The sequence below is a fragment of the Pogoniulus pusillus genome, chromosome 3 (genome assembly GCF_015220805.1).
Source record: "Pogoniulus pusillus isolate bPogPus1 chromosome 3, bPogPus1.pri, whole genome shotgun sequence".
Classification (NCBI taxonomy): Eukaryota; Metazoa; Chordata; class Aves; order Piciformes; family Lybiidae; genus Pogoniulus; species Pogoniulus pusillus.
Window position 1 is genome coordinate 47,217,088 of NC_087266.1, and position 13,723 is coordinate 47,230,810.

General features: G+C 42.3%; 1 protein-coding gene and 2 long non-coding RNA genes across 3 annotated transcripts; 2 read left to right on the forward strand and 1 right to left on the reverse strand.

Annotated features, from left to right (window-relative positions):
• The first annotated feature begins 646 nt into the window (after window positions 1–646).
• Window positions 647–6,203, forward strand: LACC1 (laccase domain containing 1). The gene is made up of 5 exons (XM_064141236.1): window positions 647–1,233; window positions 3,090–3,271; window positions 3,744–3,909; window positions 5,384–5,609; window positions 6,029–6,203. Exons 1-5 carry the CDS (start codon window positions 675–677, stop codon window positions 6,201–6,203), a joined length of 1,308 nt encoding a protein of 435 aa, XP_063997306.1. The 5' UTR covers window positions 647–674.
• Window positions 5,833–7,527, reverse strand: LOC135174002 (uncharacterized). The gene is made up of 2 exons (XR_010301639.1): window positions 7,414–7,527; window positions 5,833–6,374 (listed from the first exon to the last, which is right to left on the reverse strand). It is a non-coding gene; the product is annotated as an uncharacterized LOC135174002 (long non-coding RNA).
• A 222-nt stretch (window positions 7,528–7,749) lies between these two features.
• LOC135192094 (uncharacterized) lies at window positions 7,750–12,552 on the forward strand. Its single transcript, XR_010308906.1, has 2 exons — window positions 7,750–8,232; window positions 10,997–12,552. It is a non-coding gene; the product is annotated as an uncharacterized LOC135192094 (long non-coding RNA).
• Window positions 12,553–13,723: the final 1,171 nt, after the last annotated feature.

Here is a 13,723-nt window from a genome sequence, read left to right on the forward strand (position 1 = left end):
ATCTGTGTTGAGTTCCTGTGCATGTTCAAAAGAAGAACTATAACAATCACGTGCCCATCCACAAAGAAGTCAGAAATTAGCAAGTCAATGCTTTTGGTAATGCAAAAAGGAGAAGTGCAAAAAGTTTTATGAAGGTTTGTGGGAAAGATGTCATTATGTTCACATCCCAGCACCCCTGCTGCCAGAAGGGTTAGCAGACATGAGCTCCACCTCAACAATAAGTGCATAAAATGCCTCCAAAATATTACAGAAACTCCTGCAGTGTTTGGTTCCCCTCATGGGAACTGGAGGAAGGCCAAACAGTCAGAGATCAAGAAGATCCATTAGGCTAATGTGGGTGATCGATTCAATAAATCTAATGTTATGCACTAACCTCTGATGATCTCTGACCTGGAAAAACCTGATCTAGGCTGAGGGATAGGGAAGTATCTAAACTCTTACATAAATACATAATAATTCCCATTCCTACTACTTTTGATGCAGAGAGGAAATCCTAAAATGGTAATTACTGCTACATCACCTTCTCTACACAGTATAACTGAATGCATTGCCTTAATAACAGAACTCTCTAGTTAAATTAATGATGGTGTCTTGCCTTTTTTGTTTGTTTTTCATTTTTTTATTACTGTCTGTTTGCAGGAAGTACTTGTAGGAATCCTTAGATATCCTGGAATATGGTGGAAGCAATACTGATAGATCTCTTCAGCCTACCAGCCAGCTTGCAGAACAACATCCAAGGATTACTATATAGCACACTGGAAACTATAGAGAAATGCTCTTCAACCCCTGCTCCATTTGTTTATGTCATGTGTTGCCAGAGTGAGGGAAGTGAATGGACAGGTGAACAAGAGTCCTTGCTTCCAGCTCTGAGAGGTTTTCAGAGTCTGAAGGAAAGACTGGAAGTGGTACATGCTCTGACTACAGCTGCTGCTTTGTATATCATCAAACAAAGACTGGATGAAAAAGACTTAAGTGTCATTACAGTTATTCTCTCACCCTTAAGAAAAGACATAATGAAAGTCTATATAGACCATCTCTTTACAGCAGTCTACCACTTTGAATTCGAGGATTTAGAGGTGGCATTTGATTGTGAAAACCTACAGATAGCTGAACCTCAGAGCGAAGGGCAAATGCAGGATATAGCACTCATCCAAAGTGAGATTCAGATGTACTTGGAAAGCCTGCCAAGCCTGAATGGGGAACTCACCATCCTCAGATCTTCCCTGATCCCAGGTAAGAAGAATCCCAGCTAATAGATTTTATAGATGATTCCCAAGTATACTCCTTCAAGGCAATTGCAAAATGGGTAAGATTTGGAAATGTCTTCAGGCAGCAAATAACTCTGTAAGATGTTGCAATGATGCATCATGTCCATAAGAGGGGGAAGTGTCAACAGAGATAGAGCAAAAGACTGGCAAGTCTGTTCCAGGCCTGGGGGATGATCAGATGAGAGAGGACTGCGTTTAGTAAGAGCACAGCTGCAGGGAGTAACACCTCTTCTCTCTGTGACAATCACACAGTGAGAGTCACCGCTGCTTTCTGAGAAGGCAGAATCACAGAATGATAGGATTTGGAAGTGACCTCTGAAGATCATCCAGTCCAGTCCTCTTGCCAGAGCAGGTTCATCTAGAGCAGGTTGCACAGGACAGTGTCCAGGCGGGTTCGAATGATTCCTGGGCAATCTGTTGCAGTGCTCTACCACCTTGAAAGAAGCTCCTCCTCCTGTTTATATGGAACTTCTTTTGTGCCTGGTTATCTCTTGTCATGTCACTGGGTGCCCACCGTTTAGTATTTGTAATAAATGATAACCTCTCCCCTTAGTCTTCTTTTCTCTAGGCTAAAAAGGCCCAAGTCGCTCAGCCTTTCTTCCTAGGAAAGGTGTTGTGGTCCCCTAATCATCTTTGCAGCCCTTTGCTGTGCCCTCTCAATCATCTTCCTGTCTCTTTTGAACTGGGGAGCCCAGAACTGAAACAGTTCTCCAGATGAGACCTTATCAGGGCAGAATAGAGGGAGAGGATAAGCTCTCTGGATCTGCTGGCCACACTCATCTTAATGCATCCCAGGATGCTGTTGTCCTTCCTGGCCACAGGAGCACGCTGCTAACTTATGGTCATCCTGTTGTTCACCAGGACTCCTAGGTTCTTTTCCTCAGAGCTGCTTTGCAGCATGTCAGCCTCTAAGCTGTGACTGATACATGGGGTTATTCCTCTCTAGATACAGTACCCTGCACTTGCTCACGTTGAATTACATAAGGTTAGACTCTGCTCAGCTCTCCAGTCTGTCCAGGTCACACTGGATGGGAACCCAGCCTTCAGGACAGCGCTGACCTATGTCTGCAGCCTCAGGCATGCCTGGTTAATCAAGCTGATATCTCGGTGTCCCTGTCATCACATGAGCCAGTTTACTGTAGCATGTCTCTCAACTGGTGTGGTTGTGACATCTCATGATTCAGAGGATGTGAGGGAAAGCTGAGAGGTTTGCTACTGCAAAAATCTGTAACTGACTTTCCTAAAAATGTCTGAAATGATTCAGAACCTGAAAGGAACATGAATTACTTAATGCCACCTTTGCCTTTATTGTGCTTCAAGATTTTGAATGTGACTTTGTAAGGATCACACTACAGAAGAGGTTTTGAATCTCAGCTCCGATTGCCACTAGGCTTGTCAGCTGTTAAGATACCAAAAATACCAGTTGTGAGATTGTTTTTTGGTGTTCAACTTTGCCATGCAGACTCCCTCTGCCCTGCTACCCCCAAAGGCAGTGATGCCAACTTAGAATGTTTAGGAGTCTAGTTTAATTTTCCTCAGTGAGTTGGTTACCTCTTCTCTAGGGTTTGCACTATAGGTCTGAAAAAAAAACAGGCTAAATCTGCCAGGACTCCATGGTCAAACTCCCCTACTTTGACCTCAGAGGATTATGATTACTAGCAAGAAGGAAACTTAGATTCTATGAATTTAAATGCCACTGCTAAATACAAGGTGAAGCAATACTCAACCTGATTGACTAACTCCATATCTCTTTTGTATGTAATATCTGCACTGGTTTTATGTTGAAAACAACCATTTGTTGGGGTTTTTTTTGCTTGACAGATGATATTTTCCTACATGGCTTCACCACAAGAACAGGTGGTATCTCCTACATACCAACTCTAAGCTCCTGCAACCTCTTCAGCAGTTCCCAGCGGAGGGACCCACAAGTTGTTGTTAAAGAAAACCTCCGCCGGCTGGCTAATGCTGCAGGATTTAACCCAGAGACTTTTCACAGAGTCAAGGTACCTTACTACACAGTGGATTTATGTAAATAGGTCAAATCTTCCTTCATCTATCACTGGCTAAAACTGTAGGCATTAGTCTTACTTTAGTCAGCAAGAACTAGTGAGAAGGAGAACACTCCAAACATTTATCCTGGTCTGTGGGAATAGCTATCAAAACTATCTGCTGTTTGGCACTACATGGAGAAGCACAGTTTCTTCTAAGTATATTCTGTCATTTAACTTACCACAGAGTAGATTTATCTGATAAAAGATCAGCAGATTTTCCTTTAAAAGAAAAATGCACCATCACTTCTGTGGTGGCTTTCTGCTGATGTATCTGTGTAACATTTGATCAAGGGACTCCCTAATTCTCACACCTAACCAGTTGGTGCAGAAGAGTGTTTCATGCCAAAGAAAAATCCCTGCATTAGTCAGAACTGAGATTTTTTTTGCTGCTTTATCACTCCATGTTCTGGTTTTGTCTTGACAGGTTGATCATGCTAATGCTGTGTGTATTATGGGAAAGACAGAGCCTGACAGCTATGATGGAATAGTTACGAATCAGAAGGGTGTTACAATAGCAGCTCCAGGTGCTGATTGTATACCTGTGCTGTTTGCTGATCCTGTCAGAAAGGCCTGTGGTGCTGCTCATTCTGGTAGGAATTTTAGATCATGGAGATGAAACTAAATGAGAAGCCACTGGAAAATGAAGTTTTGGACTAAAGATTACAAAATAGCAACCAAAGGAGCACTGAATGAGATGAATGCCTCTTCTCCCAGGCAACCAGCAACAGAACAAGGGGACACAGTCTCAAGTTGTGCTGGTGAAAGTCTAGGCTGGATGTTAGGAGGAAGTTGTTGGCAGAGAGAGTGATTGGCATTGGAATGGGCTGCCCAGGGAGGTGGTGGAGTCACCATCCCTGGAGGTGTTGAAGAAAAGCCTGGCTGAGGCACTTAGTGCCATGGTCTAGTTGAGTGGCTAGGGCTGGGTGCTAGGTTGGACTGGATAATCTTGGAGGTCTCTTCCAACCTGGTTAATTCTATGATTCTATGAATGAATAAATGCAAGATCATCACATAGCAATATAGACCCTCGCCTGTTAAGTTTTGTCCTGCCAAAAAAAAGTGAGGAATGGGAATTGTGGCATGTCTGGGCAGAGAGGGAACTGCTGTGGTTTTCAGTGGGGAGAAGAAATGGAGAGAATTTTATCTACTCTTTAAAGTTTTAAGAGCTTTGCATTGTAAGTGTCCAAACTTAATTATTGCAAAGTACTTTAGTCTGTAGTTGCTTCTTTCTCTGCTGTCTCATCAGTTATATAGTCTGACACACCCACTGTTCTCCCAGCCTACACCACTGCCTTCGCTATAGATACCTCCCAGATTTAGCCTGAACTCCTACCTTCCAAGTTTTGCCCTTCATTCCCATATCACTCTCCTTGCCATACTAAGTCCTTTCCTTCCTGTCCAAGCCCACCTAAATTTGTACTTTACTTCAACACATTATTATGTATACAAAAGAAGACAATTAGGTATAGAAAGTCATCTCAGTGTTTGGATGTAGAAGAGCAGAGAAGTTAGTATATCCTGTCCTTCATTACGATGCACTCCATATGGAATGCAAAGACATGTGGTACTCAAACTGAGATATGAGACCAGAGAGATGGCCTTTTTTTTATGTATTTGAACCAATGCTGAAGTGCAAAGGTTGGCTTCTGTCTTTTCAGATGATACCTCTAGTTTAACCCTATTCTATTTTCAAAAAATAATATCAAAACTATTTACACCTTATTCTAAAACGATGCTTTGACTGTCAGATATTTCCATATTGTCATTTAAATGTTTTAAGCACAGAGCAGCTGTAAGGTGTGCTCTACTTGCCCAAATCAGGACATTAAAAAAAAAAAAACAAAACTATTTCTGGAACCTTCTAAATTCTTTCACTTCCATCTCCACAAAATTCTATCAGCAAATTGATAGTTATTAACGTGCTAAGGTTTTAATAAATAATAATTATAATATATATACTTATATATATTAATTTGTTACCTTTAATAATAATGCATCTATTAGCTACTATAAAAGAGATGAGCTATAAACCCCCTTTTTTTTTTGACCTTTCATTTTTCACAGGGTGGAAAGGCACATTGTTAGGAGTTTCTATGGCCACTGTAAATGCCATGATATCCGAATATGGCTGTAACTTGAAAGATATTCTTGTGGTGCTGGGCCCATCTGTAGGACCTTGCTGCTATAAACTTCCTCATGAATTAGCAGAAGAATTTCACAGAATTGATCCCACGTGTGTGAGACTATTTGACTCTACTGATCCTTATATTGATATTAGAAGAGCAACACGGTAAGCCTACAGAGTGAACCAGACAGTAATTCCCTAGTAGTTACCAGCAATTATTGGCATATTGTATTATCCAGCACTACTATGGTGATAGTCCTTATCATCTATAAGTACTGTCTAGTGCTTTTGCAGATCAACAAATGATACATTTGAATCAATGCTCACTTTTGCTGAGTTTCAGCTACTCTTACTCATGCATTGTTAGTTCATGGATTATAGGCAGATGTTCAAGTTAAATGTGATTTTACTGGCTGCAGAAAAGCCATTATTTTAGTCTGATACTGGAAGTAAAAAATATCAAGTGAAAGTCTCAATCACAAAGTTTGTTCAGCTGGTACTTGATGTGTTGTTTGAATGACAGTGTCTTAATGAATATGAGGAATTACAACAACTATTTTATGGGGTTTTTTTCTTTCTTTAAGGATTCTTCTTGAGAGAGGTGGAATTCTTCCTGAGAACATCCAAGATGATTCTGTCTCAGACCACAATGAGAATATCACTTTCTGTACTGCATGCCACCCTGATAAATTTTACTCTCACTTCCGTGATGGCACTAACTTTGGGACACAGATTGGCTTCATATCAATCAAAGATTGAGATAGTACCTCTTACTCTCCGTTAATATTGAGACAAATCTGCTGCGTTGTGTGACCTCCTGCTCTCCTCATAGGTGTTCTTCCTCCTTCCCTTCACAGACTCAGAATAGGGATTTCACCAGTCCTGAGATTGTCCTACTTCTTCCCCTTCCATTCAGGCAAGAATAAATGCCTACAGTGTAGAGACAAAAATTCTAGTGTGAGACAGGCTGCAAAGAAAGCAAGGACAACCCACATCAGTGACAGAGCTCTTCTGTAAAATTAGATGCAAGCTCTTATGTTCTGGAACCTTCTTGAAAAAGTAATTCGCAGAGACTGCACTGTTTTAAGGTGGTGAAAGCCTAAAAAACTGATCTTTGCTTCTTACTTCAGATGTCTAAATGAAGTATGACATTACAGATACAGGAAGAGAAGCCTCTATGCACATTGATTGTTAGAGAATTTCCATCTTTGGTAGTTTAAGCTAAAGGTCAGCTTTACTCAATTACGTGTCTGGTATTTTCCTGGGGATTAGTTTAAAGAAGTGCCCAAGAACACCCTTGAAAGTGAGAAGAAAAGTCCTCTGGAGCAGACATGAAAATAAATCATAGAACAATTTCAGTTGGAAGGGACCTCCAAAGGTCATCTAGTCCAACTCCCCTGCAGTCAGCAAGGACATCCTGCACTGATTCAGTTTGCCCAGAGCCCTGCTGAGCCTGACCTTGACTATCTCCAACGATGGGGCCTCAACTGTCTCCTTGGGCAACCTGTTCCAGTGCTTCACTACCTCCACGGTAAAGATCTTTCTGCTAACATTCAACCTAAATCTTTTCTCTAGTTTAAAACCACTGCCCTTCATCCTGCCACTTCAGGCCTTTGTAAACAGTCCCTCTTCAGCCTTCTTGTTGGCCACCTTTAGGTACTGGAAGGTTCCTATTAGGTCTCTATGAAGTCTTCCATTCTCCAAGCTGAAATCAGAGCATGTTTCTGGCTTCTTGGTAAACATCTCTGCATAACTTGCAAACTGTTGTTCATGTTACAAAATCTTACTGCTGACTTCTATTCAGTGATGGTTTGTGTATAAGTTTGTTACATACTTCAACTTGATCTCCAAAAACACCAAGCAAAAATATTTCTCTTTATCCACCCTGTAAAAAAAATAAGCTAAGCTGACAAATGTGAGAAAGGCAAAGGAAAAGAAATACAAGGAAAACAGGACTGCCCAGACTCACAGATCGCTTGCTGTGCAATTTAACATTCAAGATGACTGCAAATAGACCATTCCATCTTCTTGTTCTCATCTCCAGCCTTTTCCTCTCCATTTCCCTCCCTTCTCCCCCATATCCACCTCCTTCTCTCCTGCACATTGCATTTTGCCCTTCCCCCCCCCCCCCAAACTCATAACACCTGGGTTCTGTTGGAGTCTCCTCCCACCCCAGGTGTCACCACTTTGCCCTCCCTGCCCACTCCCCTTTTCAATCTGGATTCTATTGGGAGTCTCCTCCCACCCCAGGTGTCACCACTTACCCCCCACCCCCCACTCCCCTTTATAAGTGGCCCCAGGAAAGGCAAGCCCCAAGCTTGCCCATTTGGGCAGAAGGATCCTCCTCAGATCGTCACCGGTGAGTGCTCTGTGGTGCATCACTGGGTGAATGGTGGAGGGGATTCAAAGGCCGGGGGGCCTGGTGTGGCCCCCCGGCTAGGTAGGGCTAGGCCTGACAACTGCTCTGACATTGCTCTGACGTTGCTCACGGGTGCTGGGTAGGCTTCCTTAGACTGAGTTTCTCTGTGTTGAGTTGCTTCTTTCAGCTCACCGAGGATGACCTGGAGTACTCGGCTGAACCTATACCAGATCATGGAGGAACACATCCAAGCAAGTCTTGAATATCTCCAAGCCTCTTCCAGTGTTCTGTCACCCTCACAGTCAAAAATTCTTTGTGTTTACTTGAAACTTCCTATGCTTCAGCTTCTAGCCATTGCCCTTGTCCTGTCATCAGGCATCGCCAAGAAGAGCCTGGCTCCATCCTCCTGGCACTCATTTCTCCTTCTGTGTAAGTAAATAACCAGCTCTAAAATGTAGGTAGAGCAAACAGTACTCTAGATGACCTCAGGTACCAAGTGAAGTGGCAGTGCCCACCTTTGCAGGCTGAGCCCCCTACCATTCTGTCTGTCTTGCCTGTAGAAAAAGTAAGACTAAGACTCTGGATATGACATGTATGTTCATGTTTTAGGATTTTTAACTGGTTTAGCTTAACTTTAAACTGTTGGTGCTCTGCTAATGACCACTGAGACAATGCCAACAATGTCTCTCTATTAAATAAATATCTAAACAGGGGAGTGAATTCAGCTTCAGTTAATTTTACTGACCAATAGTTGGTTTATCTGTCTTCCTAAGCAGATTCTAAGTGTGCACTGTTTTCTCTGGGCCCTAAAAAAAAAGCCTCTTGACATTACAATAGACTCATAGTTCAGAACACATGAACAGTGAGAGATTCCTCATAGTAAAACTATGCTGACTGTAGCTTGCAGAGCTGCCAAGCACACGTCTTGGCACAGCTGTCCCCGTGATGTACTTTCTATTTTGAATGTAACGGTCTTTACCGATTCTAGACTTTTATGTCCACTAGGGGCCAGTGCTTGCTCATGCTGCACTGCCTTCCCTGGCTGTGCTGTAGGGATGGGTTTTCAGATGATGCATTTTGCAAAGCCCTGTACCCCATACACTTCTGGTTTTGCCTATATAATCATCTACTAAGTATTTCCAGTGTCTCTGCTTTTATTTGTTTTTCTTCTTTTTGTTTTGCTGTGATTCAGAAGCAACCAAATTAGACTTTCCTTGTCCTCTGGGAGAAGAGACTGTAACAAACTTTTATTTTGGAAGTGGTCTTTCTCAGAGAAGAGCCTAGTTATCATAGAATCAACCAGGTTGGAAGAGACCTCCAAGATCATCCAGGCCAACCTAGCACCCAGCCCTAGCCACTCAACTAGACCATGGCACTAAGTGCCTCATCGAGGCTTTGCTTGAATACCTCCAGGGACGGCAACTCCACCACCTCCCCAGGCAGCCCATTCCAATGGCAAATCATTCTCTCTCTAAAGAACTTTATCCTAATATCACGCCTATACCTCCCCTGGCACAACTTGAGACTCTCTCCCCTTGTTCTGTTGATGGTTGCCTGGAAGAAGAGACCAACTCCCACCTGACTGCAACCTCCCTTCAGGTAGTTGTAGACAGCAACTACCTGAGTATGCTATGTTCTGAGTATGCTACTGTCTCACTGTAACCATGTTGTGCTCAACATGGATTCAATAAGGGGAAGTCATGCTTGGCCGGTCTATGATGGCATAAATATGTGGATAGGTGAGAGAAGGGCAGTGGATGTGTTCTGCCTTGACTTCATCAAAGTTTTTGATGCTGTGTCCCATGGCATTCTAACAGATAAGCCATGTATGGATTAGGCACTGAGATGGATTGGGAGGTGGCTGAAGGACAGAGCTCAGAGTTGTGGTCAGTGAGGGAGGGTATAGTTGGAGGCCTGTGGCTAGTGATGTTCCTGAAGAGTCAGCCCTATTCAACTGGATGAGGCACTTAGTGCCATGGTCTAGTTGACTGGCTAGGGCTGGGGGATAGGTTGGACTGGATGATCTTGGACGTCTCTTCCAACCTGATTGATTCTATGAAAGAAGTGTATCTTTAGCAAGTTTGCTGATGATAACAAACTGGGACAAGTAGCTGATGCACCAGAAGGATGTGCTGCCATGTAGCATGACCTGGACAGGCTGGAGAGCTGGGCAGGGAGAAATCTAATGAAACTCAGTAAGTATAGAATACTGCATCTGGGGAAGAACGACCCCGTGTATCACTACACATTAGGGGCTGACCTGTTGGAGAGCAGCTCTGCAAGCCTGCGAGTCCTGGTAGACAACAGAATGACCATTAGCTGGCAGTGTGCCCTTGTGGCCAAGAAGGCAAATGGCATCCTGGGGTGCATGAAGAAAAGTGTGACAGTTTATCCTCCCCCTCTGCTCTGCCCTGATGAAGTCTTATCTGGAGTACCATGTCCAGTTCTGGGCACCTCAGATGAAGAAGGACAAAGAATAACAGGAGAGAGTCCAGCACAGGGCCATTCAGTTCTAGGCAGCTCTGACACAGGCTTCTTGTTCCAGTACTGGGGAAGCAGTGTGTGACTTCAGGAGAATAAATCAAAGCCTGAGAGAATTAGTGAAATGCTTATCCAAACTGAGATTTATTGCCACAGGTATGGCAATGGTGAAAAAATAATGAAGTTAGATTAAAAATTAATTATAAAGGTCAAGTCCTTTGGTTTCTACTCACAACTTGAGGAGAAAGGGTGGGAGCCAGACAGTTGGTCGGTCCACATTTGGCATTTGATGGCTGAGTTTGTGAGAAGCAGCAAATTTGGAAGCCAAGGGCCTGGGCTTTCAATGAAACATTTGGGCACATGTGGACTTACAGAAATTATCATCCCTCCCAAATTGCAAGTATTCAATTAACAGGAAGATGTCTCCTATCTCTGCCAGTAGCATAATTTGCAATGTGTTTGTCTCCAGTCCTATTTTCCTCATGCTTATCTCTTGTGCATTTCTCCCTCTCTGTCCATCGCTGTTCACAATGGCCCTACAAGGCTTGTGAATCAAATGGTGGAGGAAACATGCACTCCTGTGCAGAGAGCAGCACCAGTGTTGCTTTCCTTTGTTTACATGTGTCTTTTCTTCTTCGAGTAGCAGTGTGAAAGTTTTTGACCTCAGCATAGGGTTTTTATCAGTATCCCCTAACCTGTTCTTGTTTTACAGGTTTCTGCAGGAACTCCTAATTTCCAGTCTATGCAGCACAGGAACCAATATTCCTAGATTCTCTCTTTGCTGTCCTCGTTTCTACTCCATGCTCAATTTGCTTCTGGTTGATGTAAAGAGGGAGATGAGCTGTGCTGTGCTTATTTGTCCTGAGGCTCAGCGGGGGTGCGTGTGTGCGCTCGCCTTGATGTCGTGTGTGAGGCTTTTGTTCTGAGTACCAAAGTCCTCTCTGAACTCGAGCCTCTTGTGCAGTGTTATAACAGCACAGTGCACTGACAGGAGCAGTAAATCCTATATATGACAGAGGAAATAACGTATTGACCTGCTGAGGGATTTGCATACCTACAAGGAATGAAAGCAAGCCGAGCCTGTAAGGGCGACTCGTTCTACTTTCCATCTCCACTATCCAGTGTTTACAGATGAATGGTTCAGGTAGAACTGTGCATGGATTTAAGAACGGTCCTAATCCAGTATATTCTTATATCCAGGCTGTTACTAACTGTTATCCACTGTTACATCTTTGTATGAGAGTAATAAATGCTGCTGCCCTGCATGCTTTAAATCCACAGTGCCTGTGGCTGTGCTGCTGAAAAGAATGGTTATGTACTTCCCAAAGGCATGCAGAGATGCTAGCTTTTTCAAATGATTCCTCTGATCTTTCATTAGTAAGCATTTAATTTCTAGGAGCGTCTCGCATTACAAATACTTGGCTGTCTTTCTTTGCCTGTGAGCTCCTGAGGTCAAAAGAGGCTCACAGAGGAATTTCAGGAGTGTGATCCCCAGAGGACAACAGAACTGAGGTCTCTCTCTTCCTGTTCTGCAAATGTGGCATCATGTCTTCAGGGCGACCTGGATCCTGACAGTCATGGGAGCAAGGACACAGCATGGATTTCCATTTGATTCCTGGTACAGAAAAGAGATCTGAGACAAAAATCAATATGTGACTGAACTATGAGAGTTCCTTTTCACAATTAATTTTATCTAAGGGATCATTTCTTCTCTTCTTGTGCAAATATAATTAACAGCTACTATTTGTTTTTTCTGGTGTTGCTTCTTTGTGTGGCAAAGGCCTAATCTTGAGATTAAATAGGTTGCAATTTAAAAATTTGGGAGGTATACACAATAAATGTCAACAACCATTTTATAAGGGAGGCTGAAGGTAATGCTTGCATTTCAAGATGTAGGATTTCACTTTTTTTTCTCACGTGATGCAATATTTTCAGACAGCAATTCACAGTTCTGGTCAGATGTTTCAGTTCAAAGTGGTTTTATCAATGACAACTATAGAAAGCCCTGCCTATCTGAAATAAGCATCTTAGCAGTTCTCTTTGAGGCACTGATCTCTTTCCTAAAGGAATAGACAAGCTGCTAAAAGAACACATTTTTGTTTTGCCTTGGTTGTATTTGTTTGAAGGCTCTGAGCTTAATCTTCCTGCACAAGAATAAATCACAATAAAATCCCTTGTGAAAACAAAGTTGTGACACTTGGCTCAAAACCTTTTGGTTGATTTTATCAAATCAGCATTAAATAAAACTGGCTTATTCAGACAAGTTTATTCTTGCTTTCTGCTTTCTTGAGTATATTATCTCCATGAAAAAGCTGTCAGAACTTGAAAGGCGAGCAGAGCAAGATAAGTGTTAGAGAGGCACCTTTAGGCTAGCAAGTGTTTGTTGCTATATTTAATGCTAAGGTCTTCTTCAGTTCTCTGTTACCCTTCAGCTTTGATCCTTTAATTTCCACAGCACTGAGATATCTTGGCTCACACAACCTCATGCTAGCAATGGCAGAAACACAGATGTCTTGATAGTGATGTTCACATTGCAGCCTTTCTTCAGCTTATCTGGTACTGACATAAATGACATTAAGATAAAAACACTGTGCTACAGTGGTGAGTTGGTTTGAGAAGAATCTCCTGAGCAGCCCTCCATTTACTTGAGATTTTAGGGGCTGTCAGTAGTAATTTTTCACTAGACTGGCTAAGTTGAACATAACTTTACTTTATTCTTCATGTTTTCCTAAGAGCAATATGGTTTGGATTTTGAAGTCTTGTCTGGTGGACAATGGAATTACTCTAATTTCACTTGAGAATGGCTTCTTAAGAAGAGACTGACTGCTTGCGTGTTGGCCTGGAAGTGCAAAATTCAGCTGACTTCTAGTCAGCTGCTACTTTATATTACCATGTAGCATAAAAGTCGTCTTTCAGAAAATGAAGGCACTGCAAACCAGGAATCAGATGGTCTGAGCTAAAATGTTCTTGTACGAGAAAGGGTAAAGATTCAGATAAAGCCAACAGCTAGTTTCAACATCTTCAGGATGATGCATTTCAGTCTGTCTCTTCAGAACAACTCATCATTTCCTGGTTTGAATATTAGGAACAATTCAAAATAAAACATTTAGAACTGAAGAAGGGCCATTGTGAATTAAAACAAAGATTGAGATCTCAAGCCATGCTGAAAAGAGTCTGTCCACCACAGAGCTCATATTACTGTTTCTGTATATCTATCTGCAGGAGCCAATCCTCTTATTTCTTCAATAAATATCTCCTTCATAGCTAGTAAATGGTTATGTTCCTTTTGGTAGATGTTTAGCTGAGTTTTACATGTGATCTGCAGCTCCATTAGTCTTTCCTAAGACGATTCTTCCAGCACTTAGTTCTCTAAATACTGCCCTATTAACGTCAATTAGGTGATAATCAGTTTTCACTTACATGCTCTGTTAGAAGGAGA